Consider the following 22,692-nt stretch of genomic DNA (forward strand, 5'->3'; position numbering starts at 1 on the left):
CTCTTGCAGCACAGCCAGGGGAGCCACACAGCAAGTCTACCACATGTAAAGACAAGTTCTTAACTGCACCTGTTCGTGGAGGTGCTCTTACCCATGCCTTGTCCCAGGAAAGCTTGGAAGAGGCAGGTGATGAAAAAGTGGTGTCATTTCTCTTAGCATGATTATCAGAAATAGGAATCTTTTTTTTCAGAATGTGTAAATATTAAAAAAGAACATTAGGAAAGAGCCACATTTTTAATTTTTTTAAAACAACCGCATGAAATACATCTTCATTCCATAAATAATATTAGCAGCAAACCCTCCCATCACTCTAGGTGGTAAAAGGTTTACAGCACAAGAAGTAATACATACCGTAAACACTGTCTGATCAGCTGTAAGCCTCCTCCTTACTGAGTCTGTACAGTCTTTACCTCTTCACTTGCTTACATGCTCTAGGGAACTAGAACAACAGGCAATAACTGTTCTCCAAAAGCCAATTTTTTATCTTCTGTAGTGGGGTAATTGCTTTGCTGGCAAATGCTGATTTCACTGGCCTCTTTTTTTGTTTCTGTTAAAAACCAAAGCTCTTTTCTTTTTAAATTTTTTAGAAGGAAACCTGAGCAGTGACAGTCTTTGTGCCAAACCACATCCTTCAGTTAAAAAGTATTAAAAAGAAAAATGCATCAACTGCCACCACCATTTTTTTGTTTTCCTTCTTGCCATGGCTTTGGGAGTTAAGGACGGTTGGCTTACAGGTCACTGCAGTCATTTGCCCACGTTTCCGGTTTGTGGCTCTTTACTCGAAGGGCTCTGCAAGGTGTCGCGTATCCTGGCGCTGGATGGATTAATCTGAGCGATCTGGAAAAGAAGTATGCACAGTGTGCGTGTGTGGAAAAAAAAATCTCCTTGCCTCGCATGTGCTTCTTAGCAACTCTTCCCTTGTAGGTGCGTGATCCGTTCTCAGTGTTTTGGCTACAGTGTTCATTAAGCGGCAGTAGTGCGGAGAGCAAAACGGAACGAAAACTCCTCATTTGACATATGCTGTTGACTGGAGAAAACAAGGAAGAGTTTTTTCTTTCCTTCCCCAGTTTTAACATCCAAAACGCTTCCCTCTCTCTTTTTGTCATTTGTGTCCAGAGAGGGCATCAGCTGTTGAATAGACGCCATTGTTAATCCTACAGTCTTCAGTTCTCATAGAGTCTATTAATTCTTCCTCTGAATCCTCCTCCTCTTCCTCCTCTGGGGCTGACAGGCTGGATGTGGGGCCTTTACATATTTTTAAGTGGCGAGTGAGGTGGTATTTGGTTAGATAAGCCTTCGAGCATTTTTCACAGACATAGTCCCTTTTTCCTTCATGTGAATTGAGATGTTTCTTCAGGTGATTTGTCCTCAGAAACAGCTTGTCACACTTGGGGCACTTGATCTGCCGTTCTCTGCAAGACATGAAAAAGTTACAGTTTGCTCCTGCCGCACGGCAGCTGGTACGGTGTTACATAGTGGGGAGGTGGTGACAGGGAAGGGTGAAAGGCTCAGTCTTACGCCTAAATCTTACCATCAGTACACTTGAAGGAGAAGCAGACCAGAAATAACAGCACTGCTGAAGCACTGAAGTGTAAGTACAGCTCAGTTCTCTCTCACGCAGTACATACACAAAGCCCCTCTGCTCCCCACTCCCCTCCCCCGACCCCCCAACATCACTCGCAAAAGTCAGGCTTTTTGGAGTAACTGCTAGCTTGCAACCAACTGTTTTTCTTTCCTAACAATAAATTAAAGAATTCTAGAAATGGTTTGAGTAAGACCAAACTCTGGTTAAGCTACGTGTTTTGGCAAGGGCAGAGATGTTGCCATGGCGGAAAGGTTAGTCTCCCTCCTTCCCACCCTGCCTAAACAGGGGAAAAAATATACCAAAGAAAACAAAGCTGCTGAGTGCTAACAACCCTCAGTCTGTAACTGCTAAACAGAGGCTCACCAGACTGCAACAGTCAAATTCTGTAGATGGCTGTACAAAAACCTCCCAGCAGTAGCACTCCTGGCTCTGGCCATAAGAACAAGCAGCAAAACCAGTCTGTCTGTCTGTCTGTCTGTCTGCCTGCCTGTCTGCCTGTCTCGCTTATGCTAGCTGCACTGTGCTGTCTCCTAGGCAGCGTGACAGAAGGCGGCAATCGATTCCAAGTGAGTACAAGAACCAGATGCTGAAAAAACATGCAGAGGGCCTACCTTTGGGCAAGCAGCCTTTAAGGGAGGACCTCGGACTGGGAGTAACTAAACAGGATGAGGAGATTCTCACAGCAGGAAAGATCTGGCACGGCAGAGAGCCGAGGGGCTGGGAGAGACCTGTAGCTAACTGGAGGAGGACCTGGGGGTGAGGATCTGCCCCGACCCTGGGCACCTCCCTGCAGGAGAGCAGGAGACCAAGAGCATGAATGAGACCTGTGGGAGGTAACAGCTGGGAACGGCCACAGCCCCACCCCCAGTATAAACAGAGAGGTAAACTTCACTAGCGAGCTACTCTGTGAGAATAGCATTGAGGAGTTACGACTTTTTAGTGATCATGTTGGGATGTGGAAGCAGTTCTCGGCAGAGAACTAAATGTAAATCAACTAACCCGCTCTCTCTTCAAAATGACAAACACTCCAGAATGCCATTTCACAAGACATAGCACATGCCTGGAATTTACCATGTCATTAAAATATTGCAAACACTAGAATAGGACAACTTCAGCCAGTGACAAGGAATTTGTCCAAACAGACTTCTCTGTTATTTCAGAGGATGAACCTACACTCCCTAGGCCAAACTATTTGCAAACTGGAGATTCTCGGGCTGTTCAAGCTTCATTATTTAATGCCCTGGCCAGTCCAACGCATCCTGTGAGATCACTTACTGCGTGTGAGTGAGTACATGCTGCTTGAGGTCCTGCCTCCGCATGAATAGCTTTTCGCAGTAATCGCACTTGAGATTCTTCTCCCCCGTGTGGATGACCATGTGCGATTCCAGGTGAGCCTTCTGGGTGAACGATTTGTCGCAGAGGGTACAGCGGTAATTCTTCTGACCTAGGATTACATACGAACATCCATAAATTGACAGTCGGCGTCCCAAGAAATACAGTAAGCAAACAAGCCTGACCACTTCTGAAAAATTAAATTTTACCCTTAAGAAAGACAGCTTCTTTGTGAACAGGACCTGTTTCCTACTGCAGTTCCTTCAGACTCAGCATAAAGGCCTACCTAGTCAGTCTAGATTTAGCTATGCATATAACAGGCATCTGACTTCATTTCATCATTCCCAAAGCTTTTCATCCCCCACCCCATGCCCCCAAGCCAAACCAACCCACTTCATGCTACTGTTTCGAACACCTGAGCGCTTCGTGTGATGCACAGTTTGGCACTTTGTCCTTCTAAGAACCACTGATTCCTCTTTCTCCAGCGCTTGTGGTCAGTCAGCCTTTCCTGTAAGACAGACTTCCTGCTTCTTGTCTACACCAACTGTGCCTCCCTGTTCTGCATATCAAAACATCACCAGTAGACTTTTAAATACTTCAGCAAAGAGATTCAGGCAAACACTTCACTAAATACTTCAGCAAAGAGATTCAGGCAAACACTTCACAAGACTAGGCTTATCCAAGATGAATTCTTAAGTAAAAATAATGGTAGCTTCCTTTTTAATAGTAACCATGGTAGCCATCTAGTTACTGTACATTAGCACATCCCCATCTCCACGAACTTCCCACAGGAACTGCAGCTGATGCCTTACCGGAGCCCAGCCGCATCTGATGCACTGCATTGCCTTTGTCTAGAAAAACAAGTTCTCTTATCTAACACACGCATGTACAAAGCACACTGGCTCTTTGGTAATTTCTATGTTTTATCCCATTTTCCACTTATCTGTAGTTCTTGCATTATTCTTTGCCAGAAGTAGTTCAAAACCCCTGCATGCCACTGAATTCAGACTAAGTTTGAATACCGCTTGAATCCCTATCCCACTGAATATTCTGTGGTTGTGTATAGCACATCTGTACTCGATCAATTTATTAAAGAAACTGCTCACTACTGAGCCCACAACTTCCTATGCTTGACTCCAGTGCACTGACCTCCCAATTTTATTCCCCTTCCAGCTTTGTGATTTCCCAACAGCTATTTCAACCTTACTGGAAAAAAAAAAAAAGGTAAAAATATGCACACTGTCTATTGCTGGACTGTACTTGACCTTCAACCTCTCCCTTTCATCCTCTCCCCTGTCCTCAGTCTCTGCTAAATCCATGCCTTTTCTCTTGCTTCTTACGCAGCTGAAAAATCTTTCATTGTTTTGTTCTCTCCGGTTAGCTCTTATTCACTGATCTTCTGGCAATTGTTCCTTTCTCTCCAAAGCCTCTAGTGATATCCAAATGCCCACAGATGTCAACAGCATATTCAGACTTAAGTTTTGATGAGTGACAGAGCTGAGCTTTGTCCACATCTGTCTGACCCTACAGTCACCAATTTCACTCTTGTGCCATTTCCTTAAGACAAAAAACAAGTAGGAAGGGGGAAAGATCTCAGCCCCATATTTAAGTGGACAACTGTCCACATTACAAGCTCTCAAACCCAGCTGGCTTTTTCTCATGAGCAGAAGGGAACCGGTGTTTTATCACAGCTGCCAGCACTGGATCTGCTGTGTCGTAACAAAGGGTTTCTGCCTCCCAGACAAAGGCCAACGCTTCTTTCCAACTCTAATCAACTTCAGCTTGTCAAATGCTCTTTTAGACATGGCACCATCAGCCACAACACAGGTCTATGTACTGTTCTGCAAGCACCCACAGCACTGAACCCAGCACAGCCCTATCCCACACCAGCCAGCGCTCTCTCAGGCAGTGCTCAGGCATTAGCTGGGGTCAGCACGGACTAGAGGTCATTCCTATCAACAGCCAGGATGCCGCCATTCTTACAAAGGGAGATTTAGATTGGACATAAAGAAGAAATTTTTTACAATGAGGGTGGCAAGACACTGGAACAGGTTGCCCAGAGTTGTAGATGCCCTAGTCCCTTGAAGTGTTCAAGGTCAGGGTGGATGGGGCTTTGAGTGACACCCGATCTAGTGAAGTATGTCCCTACCCACAGCAGGGGGGTTGGACTACATGACCTTTAAAGGTCCCTTCCAACCCAAACCATTCTATGATTCTATGTTTCTCTTAGATTAGATCTAGAGCTTAGATTTATGGACACAAGCTATGCCCTCCCAACTGTCCAAAGGATCAGAGAGAACAGGTCCTGCCCCGACGTTCTACTAGCACAGGCATCTCTACAAAGTCCCTAGCCCTTACCTGTGTGTATCTTGAGGTGTGTCCGTAAGTTGCTAGGATCACTGAAAGCTTTGCTACAGAAATCGCACTTGTGCGGCTTCATGCCCATGTGCCCCATGAAGTGGACGTGGAGCTTGGAAGGGGAGATGAAAGCCTGGGGGCACATGGAGCATTTCCACTTCCTCTCCTTGCCATGGCCGGGCCCATGGCTGCTGCTGTGGCCCTGACTGGGGAGGTGGCTGTGAATATGGCTGCTCAAATGGGCCTTGAAGTCCGCGTAGGAAGCGCATTCCTTTCCGCAGTGGCAGATGTGCACGTCCGGATGCTCGGGGACACCTTCAGGCACAAAAACATCACTTTTAAGGAGGCACAGCAACGCCTAACAGAGCACGGGCGTGATCCATGTTAACACTTTGTCTGAGGCAGCAAAGCCAGCTGCAGATTTTCACCCCCGTTTCTTTCAGCTCCGGTGCTTGCTTTTCAGCTCTTTCAGGCAGGCCATTTCACATGTTTTGGCGAGGCCAAACTTGGGAACGGTTTTGAGCACAGCTCCGCCAAACTTAAATTATCACAACCAAAGGTGGGGGAGGATAGGGACAGCTTCGGCTAGCAAAGCTCCCTTAGCACCAGCTGGATCTTTCCAGAAGAAAAACGACCCTTTTTTCTTTGAAACGGCAATCTTTTACTTGTGATCAGTGGAATTAGATAGTGAAATGTTTCTTTTAAACGATGGCAGTCCTGTAATGCAAAATGAAACTGTGACATGCACCACTAGGAACTGAGAAGGAACATAATGCACCCCCAAGTCACAGTGTCCAGAGATGGCACTAAAAGGGAATTCAAGCTGAGTACTCCCTGCAAAGCCAGCGAAGATGAGCGCTTACTTACCAAGCTGTCGTGCATAGTCCCGACTGTAATAAAACAGAAGCTCGTGTTCAGGTGGAATGTCCCGAGAGGTGCAAAAGTAAATTTTTCCATCGTGAGGATAAGCTACCAGATTCTGCTCTTCCCGGTTCCTATAGCAATAACAAGAGTTATGAAAAAAAGCCCTCCGGACAGAATAGCTTTTTGAAAGAGAGAAAATAAAAGAAGGAAATTCCTATAAATAGGTAATGAGAGAACCTCAGTGTTTGTCAGCACATTATAAAAACTTTCACGTCTGTCACTTCTGTCCTTCTTTATTAAAGAAAAGCACAGGAAAACTGGATGTTGAGAGCCAATCTGCTCCACCAAATGATACATTTTTCACACCACTGCAATATCCTGCTGAGAAAATTATTAATAGACATTGGAGTGGGCTGAGAGAAGACAGTTTATGATCTCTTAAGAAACTACAAAAATAGATATATTTTTCATATTAACCCCTTTAAGAAATAGAGAACACATGAGGGAGAAATAAATATCAGTCAAGTCTTAAAGCAAAATTATCTTCAAAAATAACTCTTGAAAAGCATTTTCAAGATGTGATAATTCATCTTCTGAAGCTATATCTTGCATATGTTTGTTCCTGTTATCTAAAACCAGCAAAAGCTCTGCCCCACTGCAGTGGGAGATCAAGCATTAACTTCTTGACTCCTGCATATGGGAGCAATGAAATGAATTGCTGGGGAAACCTACTTTGTGTCATGGAGCAACAGGAACGGTTCAGCCTTCTCAGTCGACCATGTATGGAGCAATACAGAAGCTAGCCTGGATAATTTTCACCGCAGATTTCAGAAAGACTGAAAAGGGCAGCTCTTGCGAGCTGCAAGAGCTTGGAACTTGGCCAAAAGAGCCCAGGGACACTTTAGTAATAAAGTATTAATATCAAAAAGATAATCGACGTCATTTTCACAGATGTATCCAAAAGGAATGGGACAGAGGGAAGCCAATAACAAGCTAATACAAAAAAAACCAAACTTGTTTAAAGCTTTAGAACAAGGGAAACAAAGTATGTGGGCAGGTTTGGGACTGCTTTAGTACAGCATGCATACTGGTTCCTCCATAACATTCCCCACTGGGTACTCTGTTTCACTCTCCCCACCAGCCCAAGATGCCTAGACAACTCCTGAAGGTCCTTCTGTCCCAAGCTCATTATCCATCTGGGCAGTCAGTGCAGCTGCGCACATTCTCCAGCACAGCCTCCCATGAGCCTGCAGCTTAGATTCCAAGCTACTTAGCACAGTACAGGTGGTTCTCACCTGGCTTTGTGTACAAACATCATCCAGTTACATTCATTTTCATCAGTTGTAATGATGCAGAACTCCAGGACACCATTGTGATAGATCTACCAGGAAAAACAAATGCAATCTTAGGACAAAACACAGCCACAAATGCAGTGAAAGCCAGCTTCTTTCTTTAAGAGCGGATGTGTTTACCTAGAACAAGCTAGCAGGTCTCCATTGCCGTTGCCAAGACCACAGCCCTGTTCTTACTCCTTACTTTCCCCTTCACACAGGAATCTTGACCTCTCTGCTACCCAGGAGGCTAGAAAAACTGTTTATCAGCATCCTTCCTATACACCACCTTCAGCTTCCAGCAGAAATGCATTTGGCTGCTTTTACTACAAGCCAAGTCTTGTGAGTAATAACATCTGGGCAAACAGTACAAGTTTTATTTATATAGAATAATTTTACTTTCTGAACATGAAATGACGTGAAAAAGAAAGCTTTAAAGCAGCTTTCCTGAAACAAATCATACATCACCTGGGGGAACTTTCAATAAGCAGTGATACAAAACAAACAAACAAACAAGTGTTGCCTAGTAATTCATATACCTCCTCTGCTGCAGCTCCACACAAATACTGAAAACCACATACAACCCTTTAAAAGAAAAGGCGTTAAAGAAGTTTGTTGTACCTCAGGACTGACTACCAGCATACTCCATGGTACACAGCTCTGCTATGCCGATATTAAGTATTAAACAATCAAACTGCATTAATTTTGATTTTTGGCAAGGATGATATTGTTAAAACTGCTGTGTCATATGGTGGCTTTCACCAGATAAAGGCATGCCTGCAGACTCTGTGAGCCATAACATCCACTGACCTTCCAGATGTGACTAGCTGCTTTGTCTGTCCAGTCAGCCACCTCCAGAGAATGACTCTGCTGCCCGATCAAAGGTCCAAAGCAAGTCCTTACAGGAATGGTTTCTCGTGTCCACACACCTATCAGCAGAAGACCAAAATCTGCAGAAATCAATTATTTAAACAACTAATCATGTATAACAAAAAGGTGGGAGGTTTACGAGGTAACACTCCAGGGGTAATATCTAGGCAAAAGATCATCAAAGCTTCTACTTCACATGTAAAACGCACCTAAGGCAGAGACAAGAACCACCACCACCACATGACACTATTGGGAGCCGCTTTGTTTTAATTACAAATATTTTGTTTGTCAAAAGCAAGTAATTTACTTTTTAGTAAGCTATAAAACTAAGATCCTAGCCACTTGTACCCATTAAAGTTTTCATGGCACTTTCTGCAGAAGCAGAAAATACTAGTTTCATTAACTACATTTCGCCTACCTAATCCCCAGGAATTTCCAGAATTGTTGCTGGGCATTGTTAAGCAGCTTCTGCATTTCTCCCCAGAGGCAGCTGTATTTCTGTCATGGGCAGAGGGATTCCTGCGTGTATATTATTTATTATTAAACATTTATATATATATATATATATAGGTCTACATGAATACACTGAATAGCTTTTAGGAATAAACTGGAAGCTAGTGCAGCCTGAAAAGAACAGATGTAATCTACTCTCAACAAGCAGCATTGCTAAGCAAGCCAATAATCACATTCTTCTCTAGCCTTCAGATCCTTAGGGTATTGCACTGTACTCTTCGATTTCCAGGTGACAATGGCGTGAAATACAGTAACAAGGTCCACATCCAATGAAAAGGTCACAGTCTACATGCCAAATGTAAATGGGAGGGGGAGGAAAAAGAAAAGAGGTACTCGTGATCAATTCTCCAATGAGAGTATCCAGAAGACCCACAGGTAACAAACCAAGCTGATGAACAAGCAGATAGAAATCTCATCCGTTATTTCTCATTGTTATCTTCCCCCAAACTCCAACTGCTGTAACATTTCCTTATCAAAGCTGTGCATCGGCTGTTTAGCACACAATAAAAATAAACACCATACCTTGCTTGTGCTTGATCTTATGAAGTGTTTCAGTAAAGTGTTGCTCTGTGGCAGCACCCCAAGAGTCTAGCTAAGTCTAAGCAGTAACCAGAGCACAAGAAGCTCTTCCACAACATAAGTCAGGGTGATTACAGAAGAGGGAACCATCTCCCTATTGCAGTGTTTCTTTCCCACATTAAATTCCCTAAGGTTTTTTATTTCAGGCAATGTGTGTATTTGAAACTGCTGCATAGAAATATACAGTAATCTGGTTCTTACCTGCTTCAGCTCCCATGATAGACTGCCGGAGGACAAGCTGCTTAGGTAGAGAAAGCCTGGCTCGGCTCTCTATCGGGGTGTCAGGGACAAAGGTGACAGGCCCGTGATCTGGGCAGTCCGATGGATATGCTTTGTCACACAGTGTGCACCCTGCAGAGAGGGGAAGGGAAAACAGGGGTTTAACAGATGCAACAGCCTCCACAGTGCAATCAGCTCCCCACCAGTACACTTCAGCTCAGCTCCTGGCAAAGGCTGATTCTATCTGGTTTAACTTGTCTGCTTTACTAGCTCTTACTCAGAGGAATACGAACCATATGATTACAGTCAGATGGGCACTGATGTATATGTCACTGTTCCTATCCAAGTCAGATCAAATATGAAGATCTCTACCTGCCTTCCTGATGGTAACTTAATTGTTTAGACTACCCTTACAGAGGCAATCTACCAATGGGCCAGAGTCCACGCTCCATCAAAACTACTGCAAAACTGAAGGTTGTCTCCCCAGAGGTGTCACTAATGCTGATGACAGAAGAGCCATTTGCTCTCTGATTACATGTGAAATGACCTTTATTGGCAGAAAAATCCAAGCCATACCAAACCAAACACTTTCTAACTGGTTATGGTTTTGGAATTTACCAAGAACACAAGAGTTCTCTTGCATATAGAACTTCAAAGACATTCACACTAAGGAACAGTAAAGTCTTCTTTCTACAGTTCTTCTAATTTCAACCCACAAATCCCCTTGTCTTCATTTAAATTCAGACAACACGCAAATCTTCACAGCAGCAAAAACCTGACCTTGTCACTGCTTTTGAAGGACCTACTGCAATAAACTCATACAGAACGCCTCTATGGTGTGTCACTGAAAGGAACAAAAACAAAAGCCCAAGAAGAATCAATAGCATCACTTTCCCAATCTGTCATTCAGCATAAGTACTGCTGAAAAATAAACCACTGAAAGTCTTCAGTCTAATAAATTTGGGAAAAAGTACAGCATAAAATGCTCCCATCTAGAAAAACATAATTTTAATTTTCCATGAATGGAGCAACCAACACCTGCTCAGCAACCACCCTCCTGATAAATCATTCTTCTTCTGAAGAAACATGCTCAGCTAACTAAGCAGAATCTCCACAAAGACCTTCTTTGCCCTCTTGGACAGCCCAGCTCCAGTATGGAAAGAGAAAAGACCTATCACAGTAGCAGTCTTCAGCAGGCATAAATAGCACCTCCATTACTACTTGTTGGAAGAGATTTTTGGGACATTCCTTTCATACATCAGGGTACCAGAATCTGACCCCATACAAAATACAGTTTAAGCAACTACACAATAACAGATAGGAAGGTACTCAGAAAATTGTTAGGTAGAGCCTATATAAGAATTGTGTCATGTGCACAGATGACATGTAGGAGTACAGCAACGACAACGAGCAGACCTGAGTAATGAGAAACACTATTTAGAACACTTGTTTCTAAAGCACCGCCTAGCACACACCACTACGGGTCTGTGGACTAGCCTCAAGGAGAGGCAAAGAGGAAGAAAAGCAAGTTCTAGGCATGTGACTTTACCACTTGGAAAGTTTAGGGATTCATACATTTTTGAGTTGAAAAAAAAAAATCCTACATTCTAGAGGAAGCAAAATACCCTGTTTCCTTTCTATTTCTGTCCTTGCTAAATAATGAAAAAAGAAAAAAAAAGACCAGATTGATTATTTCTTTCCTTTGAGTACCCAGAACTGTAAGCAAAGATGATCAAAAAAAGGGCTACTTAGAAGTTTCACAAACATTTAGGACTGTAGCAAAGGCACGCTTTTTTCTTCCCACTTAGAACCAGTGGAAAAAGTTTTCTGAAAAAGGCCTTGATTCCCACCTTCTCAGTGCAGAAAAGCCACCAAGAGGCTCTAAAACAACTCCTCCTCCTTGCTGTCGCCTGTCCAGACACAAATTCATGTTTTATTCAGGATAATTTTAAAAACAACAACAAGTTAAAATGTAAACCTTCCCAACTCAAAGATCTATTTTGCAAATCACAAGAAAGCACTAGGCGTGCAATAGCTGTTATAACATCCTAACAATGGGAGCATCAGCCGGGCAACAGCTTAGGGCTATTTTAAGTAAAAGAACAATAAGCTGGCACATCAGATCTCACTTGGGTGAATAAGAGAAGTGATTTCACCATGAGCATGTTGGATATCACCGCATTTTGATGATTATTTGTTCAACATGCAACAGATGCTTGGTAAGAACTTCTGAGTGCATCGACTGTGAAACTCTATAAATTATAAATTCATCATAGTTTGACACCCATCTGATTTAAAGTTATACTTTATCCCATAGAATAAAAAATTTAATTCAAACGTCTGACTAGACGCTTTGCAGTAAACTGCACCTCTCCCATTGTTAACCTAGGCACTATTTCTTTCCATTTCTGAAAAAAATTTCTGCAGGCAAAGCTTGTCATAAGGCTCTTGCAGTTGTAGGGCCAGATTGCATGCAAGAGCAGCACTCAGCAATGCTACTACAACTAGTAAAACTGAATATAAAAGCTGGCCTTATGCTTCAGTGTCAGGAAGCCAGACATGCTGCAGGGGTAATTTCGAATCTCTGTCCCAGCTAACGAGAACTCCACAGTTCTCAAACACCGCTCCCTGAGTGACGACAGGACTGAGTGTCCAGTGTCCAGTGCTCCTCTCTTCCTAGGAGATCAACTAACCTCTGAACTGTAGTCCTTTGATAAGAATAATTAGAAATATTAAAAACTTCTCTCCCTCTCCGCCTTTTTTTCCAGCAGGTCCTGTTGAGAACAACATTTTCATGATGACTGTTCAAGGTTTAATACAAATTTTGCTAAATCTCACAAAGTCATACTCAACAACTACACCCACTTGATGAAATGTATGGCTTGTGGTGGTGTTTGTTGGTTTGTTTTTTTAACAAAGCGAAGAGTCATTTGTAATGTGCCATGTAAAAACAAAAGTCTTATTGCAAAGGATATCAGCATATCCACAAAAGGCAAGCGGTTCATAAAGAACTCAGCTTCCCACCTCAAGGCAACATGGGAGATGGATACAAAGAGAATGATGCTAAAACATCCTATTATGTCTCCTTCCAACTAGCATTGTTTCAGCAAGGGTCATCTGCCACTGCAGATGTTCCAACTTTTGTGGACTTGTTAAACAACTAAGTTTCTTTAACCAGAAATCAGTTAAGACTTAGCAACAAGGGTCCTGTCATCCCAGCAGACAACAGCTACGTAGCAAACCTCACCCCAAGAAAGCAGGAAATGCCTACTCACATATGGTAAACAAGGTTGCCATGTTCTCCTTGTTCGAGTTGGAGTCTTCCATTTGCAGAGAGGATGGTACGAAGGCAAGATTGTCTGCAGACACATCCACGTGACTTGGCCCCATGGCTACTTCCTGATTCATGGAAGACACTGCCACCGGCTCGAGGCTGAGGCCCACTTCGTGCAAGGCTACCGAGTCCAGGGAAGCGAGGTTGTGTGAGGTAGAGAGCGCCACGCTCACGGGGTTGGTGCTCATGGCCACAGTATGAATGGAGTCATTTAGTGTGCTGTCCGAAATTCCTGTCACCCGCCCAGCGATGTGGTCAGGCTCCATGACGACAGGGAGTTCCAAAGTGCTACCGTGAATGGGAATGACACCGCCGTGTCCCACAGCGTCCGACGTCAAGTTACTCCCCACTGTGTCTACGGCTAAAGGTTCGTGGCTCCGGGAGCCATTCGGGATCTGCGAATGATCCCTGGCTACGTCATCCATCGTAAGCTCCTCTGTCATCCCATCTGTAGAGATGGGGCTGGTTACCCTCGAAACGCTCTCCATAGTGATTGTAGTATCCAGTGCTACCTCATGGCTGTCACTAGGATGCAGATTTTGAGCACCGTGGGTGTTCACTGTGCGGGAGTCCATGGAGACAATCCCTGGTTCCAGCCCCACGGTTCCACTGGGCTGGTAGGGATCTAGGGCCGAGGGATTGCTGGAGACTGACAATGCCGGATTGCTATCAACATTTATAGTGTTGGGATGGATGTACTGAGGTGGAGGTCTGTCAGCCAAGTAAGATAAGATACCTAGCAGAATGAGAGGGGGAAAGAGAAGAGAGTGAGATTACATCAGTTTTCAAATCTTGAACAAATACCCCATCATCACAGCACAGTACATTAAGACCTAGACCCTTGAAGACTGCTCTTTATGTCAAATTAAAAACCACTAATTCTAAATCATGGCTTACAAACACATGCCAACTGAACACTCTTGTCAAAGTATCATTTCACAACAAATACCAAGCTTCCATCCAACAGAGCAAGTCTAGTTATTTGTCAAACTCTGAACAGCCAAGTTTCTGGCAGCATCTAACCTAGGCTCCTCAGTACAAAGCCTGAAGCAGAAAGAGATACTTCACATTTTAGGCATAATTTTTCATTCTTGGGAAATAGCTCTCGAAGGATGAAGGACTGCCAGTGGAACCTAACATTTGATAATCCATCATTCATCTTTTCTAGGAGAAGTAGAAACAGTTCTCCAGGAAACACCCTTCTTGTTTTGGTCTTGTAGTTATAACAATGACTACTTCCTTCCTCTAAGACTGACACAACTGTCCATCTCAGAGATCATCAACTGCAATTCTGAAGGACCAGGATAAGGTCTCTCAAAGGTATCGTGAGTCATGTGCTCTCTTTTCTTAGTTCTTCTAAAACAACAGCCCAGTTAAATTTAAATCAGAAACCCTAACATCTTTTCTAGTAGTTCTGGAAAGATCCTCAATGCTAAACAGCATTGGAACTTAAGATACAAAGAAACACTAACCTGTATTTACATACTACCAACTTCTCTTGCTGGCCAAAGCTAAAAAAAAAAAAAATCTTTGGAGGAAATACATCAGCATACTCAAGTAAACAGTACTTCCAGCAGAGTCAGAGACAGATTTTGCAGATTCTGCAAGATCTAAGTCAGCATGTTTCTTTTTGGCCTTGAACCCTATAAGCCATTTGTTCTGCAAAAGTTTTCCACTCAAACATGTCTGTTATTACAAGCATGCAAGCATGGCTACTGTTTCTGCAGCATAACTTCATTAAAAATGGCTAAGCCAAGAAATGGACAGTTTAATTTAATCAGCTGCATCAAATATTTCTGCACGCTATGCTGCTCTGCAGCTCGAACAAGAAGGATCCTTGAAGGCAGCAAGATGACTGACAGAAGAGTCCTATGGAACATCAGGCTAAACATCAAGCAGGCTAGAAAGAAGAAAAAATACATTTCTGTATAAATTATGCCAGCTCTGAAGAACGGCAAACACCTTCAGTCCTCACATGCACTGTCTCCTCCTTTACTCTGCCCACAAAATGGACAGACACGTAATGCAGGAGGAAAGGTTACTCCTAAGAGCTGGCAAGGTCAGCCCCTAGTCATCAGGGATTTACAGAGGTCTGGGCTGCTGTATTTCTTTTCTTAACCTAGGCTGAACCAACAACACTCACTGGGTGACCTTGAAGAAGTTTATCTACCCTCTTCCATCCTGTCAATCTTAGGTAAAAAACAAAACAAGCACAACATTTAAAGTTCGAATTTCTGTGTCTTGACATACTAACATGTAAAATTCTATGTTTATCCTCTGAAACACATGCGAGAGCGCAATCAAGATAGAAATCAGCATGTTAGGCCTTTGGAAACCAACCTTGAAAAAAGAAAACCTATGCCACAGGCTAAAGGGGTGGGAAAGAGCCCAAACTCCTCAGCTGATGGCTTGCTCTTTTTCAGCTTTGAACTACTGCAACCTACCATCACACACATACCAAGTACTGCTGCAGACTACAGGAGGAAAAAAAAAAAGCGGCAGTTTTCTAACTAAAGCGATTTGAGATAGAAACCAGACATGCTACGTTTTTTGTTAATCTTAAAAACAAAGCAGCAGGAGGAGCGACCAGAGGTTCGGTTTAAATACAAAATACTCTTCAATTCTCTTCATATACATCTACCAAAACAAGAGATCTGAAAATAAAGATGTGTGAATGACACAATAGGCTCCAGACAAACTCCAGGGATTTACAGCTCTGCAAAACAGTCAGTCTTGCCTGCTTCAGGACAGAAACAGGTGGCTCTTAAAACAATTTCTCTCTCTCTTTCGATCCTTCAGTACCAGACCACTTACCAGGTAGAATGTGTCTGAAATAGCTGCTCTCCAGGTGAGGGTATGGTGGCGGAGGTAGGGTGTAGTTTCTCTCTGGTATACCACACATCACTCCTCGATCCCCAATACCCATTGGGAGCATCAGAGACAGAGCAGAGGGCAAGGAACTCAAGGAGGGGCCCAAGTTTGGAATTGCAACAGGCAAGCCTGCAAAAGAAAATGCCCACTTAAATTCCGTGGAACTACCTGAGCTTATGAACACACAAGCTAACAAAGAGGTTACCAATTCCTCTGGAGCTCCCTATGGAAGTACAGTAGGGTACCATCAAAGTAAGGTGGCAAACTTCAAAGAAAGGACCACCGTTATCACAGCACTGAGAGGCATGCCTGAATGTGGCTAGATCTTTTCTGGATACATTACGTAGGGCTTGCTTCTATTGTACAATTGTAATGGACTTTTGTCTGTGCAGCCCCCTGAAAAAAAGAGCTAGGAAAACAGTTTTGCTTTACAGGTGAAAAATCACTATTTTCACCTGAGTGACAATCGACATAGATGGAGAAAGATGTGCAGCTACAGTTAGGATTTCAAAGGATTCTGCTACCACCCACCCACCCACAGTGCAAACCACCCCATTAGAACAAAATGAGACTCCCATTAAGGCATAAGCCTGGTAAGTACACATCCCTTTTGCTTCGCCCACAGAAGCAATGATTTATGGTCTACCCTTCCGCAACTCTACACCACCTCATTACCTGCTAAAGACATGACGTGCTATCAGAGCAAGCACTGCTACCCAGTTATGAATGTTCCTGTGACGGTCAAACACAGAACACGAGCTGCAATAACCTTTGTGGGAGCTTTGCCCGTTACCTGGTGCCGGTATGGCGTTGTGAGTGGGTGACGCTGCCAATCCCAAGTGACTCCCCGAGACTGGCAGGGCATTGCTCACAGAGGATGAGGTCAGCTGGTCCATCCCTACAGGACTCAAGTTCATGTCATTCATTCTGGGGAGCAGGGAACAGAGGGAGGAGCGGAAAAAGAAAGAGAAACAGAAACAAGAGCATTCCTGATTACTGACCGTACTGTGGTAAGGCAGGGCTGAGCAAACAAACTCAAGATCAGATATCGATATGTAAAAACTCTGCCTTAGAAAGCTAAGCATAAAGCACATCAACCACGCACACTGTGATCACATCACGATCAATACGTATGGATCATATGAGACAGCAATAACCAGGAGTAAAAAGCCAGTTCAAAAAGACAAGTCAGACCATAGCTTGTTCCTCCTCACCCAGAAAACAAAGTCTCACTCCTAGTAGTCAAAGACACTGCAATTAAAGTATTGTGAGCACAGAACAATTTGCAAGCTGGATGTCACAGTTACTCGGACAACGGCATCTGATTTGTATTTCGTGACTTCTGGACACCACATTCATGTTCAAAAACCAAAGTCAGGGGAGAGGAGGATGCAAGATCACTTCAAACTGGTAATGGACACACATGCTGTAATTCACCATCTGTTCCAACCACGCCAACAGTGACAAGAGTCAGCTCTGCAGAATAGCCATTTTACAGAGCTTTAACAGGCTGCTTCAGTCTGGTCCTGCAGACATGGCAAAAGCTCCTCTCACACTAAAAACTGGCACTGCGGATGACACGTTATTTCAGAGTGATCAACCAGTGGCTCTCGAGTGCCTGCACCTCCCAAGCTGCTCAAGCGGGCCCAGGCCGCACAAAGCAGCCACAGAGCTGCGGAAACCTCTGGGGCTGCTCCACAACCCAAATCCCCGGCCCTGGGAGAAACCACGCCAGCTCAGGGCACATCCATCCTCCGGGGTCTCAAGCTGCACGTGCAGCCCGAACAGGTCCATGGGGATGGGGAGGCCAAGGAGGCACGATCACCTCCCGCTTGTCTGCAACTCTACAAGCCTGGCCTTAGCCCTCCTGCCCACGCCTGGCTCCAACCCGCGATCCCCACGGCCAGCGAGGCCGGCTGCCCCCTCAGCGGTCACAGCCCCGGCCACCGGACCAAAGGGCCTCCACGCTGACCCGAGCCTCTCCGCGCCCTCAGCGAGCAGCACGCCCAAGCTCTGCAGCACCGACGGGGAGCTGGAGCTCGGACCGCCGCTCCGGTGCCGAAAGGCACGGCTCAGCCTGGAAAACAGGCCGAACCCGGGCGAGCTAACCCGGAGGTCCGGGCCGCACCAACGCAGCCGCCGCCGTTCGTCTCGCTTCTGCCCGGCCTCCAGCGACGGCTCCGCGGGTCCGGGGACATCCACCCCCCGCCCCGGGACCGAGCGGTGGCCAAGCACCGGGGCCAAGCCTCGGGCCTGCGGGAGGCGCCGAGCGCCTCAGGGACCCCCTCCCCTCCCCTCCCCTCCTCGCCCCTCGGCCGGGCTGAGGGCCGCCGCCGCTAGGCCCGAGGTGCCCGGCCCCCCCCTCGTCCCCCCGGCGGACGCGAGGGCGCTCACCTGGGGTGCATGGGGCCCGGCGCCGGGGCGGGGCCTCTCCCGGCGGCTGAGCGACCGCGGCCACAGCCGCATCAGGGTCCTCAGCCCCGGCCCGCCGCCGCCCTTCGGGCAGGCGCCTGCCCCCGGCCCCGGCCCCGGCCCGGCCGCAACCAGCGCCGCCGCCGCCTCATGGGCGGGGCTCCGAGCGGCGCGGGCCCGGCCGCGGGCGGGGGAGGCGGAGGCGGAGGCAGGGGAGGCAGGAGGGGGAGGTGGTGATGGCGGCGGCGGCGGGAGGGGGCCGGGGGCCGCTTCCGCCGCCGCGCGCCACATCCAGGAAGCGGCGGCACCGCCCGGGGCTCGGCCGCTGCCCGCCTGCCGCCGCCGGGGACCGCGACGGGCCCAGCGCCGAGCGGCCGGCCCGAGGGTGCCCGCGGGGCCCTCCCGGTTCCGTCTCAGATCGGGCCGGCAGCCGCCGCAGGGCTCGGCACCGGCCACCGTGCTCGGCCGGCGCTCCCCGGTCGTGAGGCGTCGACCCCGGCTTGCTTGGCGGCCCGAAGGCCCTGGTTGAGCCCGTGGTTTCGGGTGCTGAGTGTCTCAGGAGGGCGCGGTGGTCCCCCGGTACCCCCAGCCCGCAGGTCCCCAGCTGCCCTCTGGAGAGCAGCTGCTGTTCGGTCATCTCTGATTTATGGCTCGTGCGTCCGCTTCTGGCCAAGGCTGCATTGCAGAGGCACCTCCGGGCGCGCACCAGTCGTTTGGTCGCTCGCTTTCGCCTGCGGCACGTGGATGTTCACCGCAGGGGCTGCTCGGATCGGGCGACAGGTTCCTCGAGTGGCGGGGTGGACAGTGGTTTCCTGAAATAACACAATGTGCGTCCGTAGTTTGATTGTGCCTGGCACTTAAAAGATGCCTCAATTAATGAGACATCCCTTGATAAGATGTCTGCGCAGGAGGGAACTTCAGGTATTTGTCTGCCCACTACCTTTTGATCTAAAGAACCGGAATGTACGATCTGGAAGGGTCATTCCAGTTCAGTAGAAATCCGTTGGTTCTTCTAGGGGTGGAAGCAGGCTCTCCTCATTTGGCTTTAGCTGCCAGAAGGACGCCTTGTGTACACTGGTTCTTCAAGCTCTCTCGGTCGCTGAAGGAGAGAAACAGGCTGCCGCAGAGAGGGCTTAATCCTGATGCCCAAGCGTCTGTATGCATTCTGTGTGCCTCTGGGATGTGTAAAAAACCTGATAATACCGTCTTTAACTCAACAGTCACAGCATACAATGATAGTAAGGAAAGAAAAAATAGATGAGCTACAATGGACCAGTGATACTGAATTGTGAGAAAAGAATGAAGGAACTGTATTATGAGAAAGAAGTGAGACTTCAAGGATCTCGGGTGAAACTTCAGGTCTCAAAGCGGGGAAGTGATGCAAGCACTTGCATCAAAGGATCCCTGAAAGCTAGAGGGAAAGGATTTAACCCCCGGGGGGGGGGGGGATGCTATACCGTCGTTTGTGTGTGTCTTTCCCTCTCCCCCCTCCCCCATCGCTTCTGTGGCTGGGACAGGGAGAAGGTGCTGGTGGTGACAAACAACCAAGAGGAGGATAGCAAAAGAACACAAGGAACTGATAAGGGCTAGCATGGCAGCCACAGTGAAGAGCCAGAGCTGTAATTAAAACAAGGTACCGAGATAAGTGCAAAATGAAAAAAACCTGCTGATAAAAAGAAGGCTACTTGAACTATGAGTGAATTATCCTAATTAGCATGGTAAAAAAACGCCCTCGAGTAGTGACAGCCCTCTACCAAGAAAAGCCCCTTCCTCATGGAACGTGTGCACAGCGAAAAGGAAGGATGCTCTGGCTTGGAGACAAGACACGTAAAGACCAGTGGGAAAGAAGGTGGTTGAGCCTAACTGTAAAAGCACTGATAACTGTTGCTTGAAATGTACAGATGTTTACCATGTGTTAGCCAAGTTGTGCTGGCTTTGTGGAGTCGCCGCCTCGCACCCATCTCTGCGCAGACATGAAATAAACAATATCTCGACTCTGTGTGTTGATCGTCTCTTTGCACACTGGGTAAAAGAACCCTGATTTTTGGGACAACAATCCCACCCTGAGGGAGGTGTCTGAGACACGTGATCAGAATCCCCGCTGGAGCTGCCTCTCTGTGTCTATGGCCCGTAACTGGAACCCACGTAATTAGTCTATGTATATAACTTCTAGAGGACTACATTTAGGCAAAGTAAATCCAGGTCTCTTGTCATTCGTGACCAAAAGAATGACCTTATTTAGATTACAACATATCCCACGACCTCTCCTGTTCTCCACTAAGCCAGATCAGTCCTCACTCTCACCATGACTGAGTGTAGCTGAATTGGCCCACAAACATTATTTCATCAAGTCAAGAAAGAACTCGTCAGGTCCTCAGGTTTTTAGGCGCTGCTGAGCTTGCAGTGGGGGGTTAATCCGTGCTTCATTTGTGTGTGTGTAGTATCACATATTCACATGGTTGTTGCTAACACTTTGCATCTTTCCTAGAAACTCCAGTGAATGACTACAAGCCCCGAAGTCCCTCTCTTCACGTTGCATTCCCTAAGACACAGGAGATGAGTGGAGACCTCACATTTTCAGCTGTCATCATTCTAGCTTTGCAGTTCTACTCGGTACCTTTCAGGTCTGGCCTGAAACACTAGGTTATCCCCAGCCCTCGGCTTGTCTTAATACCAATTATGATAGTGTAATTCTACCGCAGAACCGCCCTGGCGCTGAAATCCTCACGCTATTTCAGCTGTCTGAGCTGAAAGCAATGCTTTGAGCCGATGAGCCAGATTAGATGTAGTCATACGCAGATAAGAGTGTTTTCTCCTACTGTCAAACACGAGTCCTCCGAGATTCCAGCTGCTTTTGTAGTCACTTTACTCCCTTGAACGAGTGATATCTTAACTACCAGTTTAAAGCACAAGTATCAAAGGAAGCCAGTGATAACACAAAGTGTCACCGAATGAGAAATTAATCTGTGTCTACAGAGATGTGCTCCGCACGCCCAAGGTATTCTGATAAAACAGATTTGAAAACTGTTTCTTCTGCAAGGGAAGATATTTTTTATATACCAAACACTTTTATTATATGTGAAGTGTTTTGATAAGACAACTGCACTATGTCCCCTGAAAGCTCCGTTTATTGACACTTCTAGCAGTACTTGCTGCGTGAGGAGCAAATTGCAGAGCTATTTTTCAAGTTGTCTTCTGATCCTGGAGACATACTGAAAGATAAGGGAGACTCGTGAAACCCCAGAGGAAAGAGATGTAGTAAGCACGCTCCAGTCCTCTGTAGCGTGAGCAGAAGTCCCGGCTGGACCATGCCCACACCTCGATAGGATCAGTTCTCCTCCGCTATCGCAAACCTACCCTTGGGCTCTTTCTCAGGGTGAGCAGAATTACACTGAATTAAGATTACACAAAAAGCAATGGTTGAAGCCAACCATTTTAACACCAAAAATCCAAATTTCGCACCACTTTTTGTTGATTTGTCGTGATTTTGCAGGCCTGTATTTTGGTGATAGTGACTGTATGAAACCTGGGTAGTGTAGGTGCAGCTCTCACTTCTAGCTATAGAGCTGGAGAGACATGGGCCATGCTAAGGGGTAAAACAGGATTAGAGAGGCACAAAACTATTTAATCTTGTATTCTGAATCTCAATCTAAATTGCACTTATTACTCTAATTCTGTGGTATGCAGTTAACATGCGAAACTTAATTTCACAATTTTATATCTGTTAATAAAGAGCAGCAGCCCAGACAAATTATGGTATAGAATCATAGAATGCTTTGGGTTGGAAGGGACCTTTAGAGGTCATCTAGCCCAAGCTCCCTGCAGCGAGCAGGGACACCTTCCACTAGACCAGGTTGCTCAGAGCCCTGTCCAACCTGGCCTTGAATGTTTCCAGGGATGGGGCCTCCACTGCCTCTCTGGGCAACCTGTGCCAGTGTTTCACCACCCTCACAGTAAAAAATTTCTTCCTTATATCCAGTCTAAACCTACCCTCTCAGTTTGAAGCCATTACTCCTTGTCCTATCATAACAAGCCCTGCTGAAAATATTTTCCCAATCTTTCCTGTAGGCGCCCTTCAGGTACTGGCAGGCTGCTATAAGGTCTCCCTGGAGCCTTCTCTTCTCTGGGCTGAACAGCCCCAACTCTCTCAGCCTTTCCTCATAGGAGAGGTGCTCCAGCCTTCGGATCATCTTTGTGGCCCTCCTCTGGACCTGCTCCAACAGTTCCATGTCCTTCCTGTGCTGAGGGCTCCAGAGCTGGACACAGGACTCCTGGGGGGTCTCACCAGAGCGGAGAAGAGGGGCAGAATTACCTCCCTTGACCTGCTGGCTACGCTTCTTTTGATGCAGCCCAGGATACACTTGGCCTTCTGGGCTGCGAGCGCACATTGGTGGCTCATGTCCAGCTTTTCATCCACCAGTACC

General features: G+C 46.3%; 1 protein-coding gene across 2 annotated transcripts; it reads right to left on the minus strand.

Annotated features, from left to right (window-relative positions):
- Positions 1-196: 196 nt before the first annotated feature.
- PRDM4 (PR/SET domain 4) lies at positions 197-18,378 on the minus strand. Of its 2 annotated transcripts, none has more exons than XM_075427675.1 (11): positions 18,251-18,378; positions 16,650-16,783; positions 15,800-15,985; positions 12,927-13,721; positions 9,634-9,783; positions 8,281-8,399; positions 7,435-7,520; positions 6,143-6,270; positions 5,276-5,590; positions 2,861-3,029; positions 197-1,412 (listed from the first exon to the last, which is right to left on the minus strand). In XM_075427675.1, the coding sequence occupies exons 1-11, from the start codon at positions 18,259-18,261 to the stop codon at positions 1,103-1,105; spliced, it is 2,403 nt and encodes an 800-aa protein (XP_075283790.1). In that variant the 5' UTR covers positions 18,262-18,378; the 3' UTR covers positions 197-1,102. The 2 variants fall into 2 exon arrangements, with proteins under 2 accessions (XP_075283790.1, XP_075283789.1); XM_075427674.1 differs by having other exon boundaries at positions 8,281-8,420.
- Positions 18,379-22,692: the final 4,314 nt, after the last annotated feature.

The sequence above is a fragment of the Opisthocomus hoazin genome, chromosome 8 (genome assembly GCF_030867145.1).
Source record: "Opisthocomus hoazin isolate bOpiHoa1 chromosome 8, bOpiHoa1.hap1, whole genome shotgun sequence".
Lineage (NCBI taxonomy): Eukaryota > Metazoa > Chordata > Aves > Opisthocomiformes > Opisthocomidae > Opisthocomus > Opisthocomus hoazin.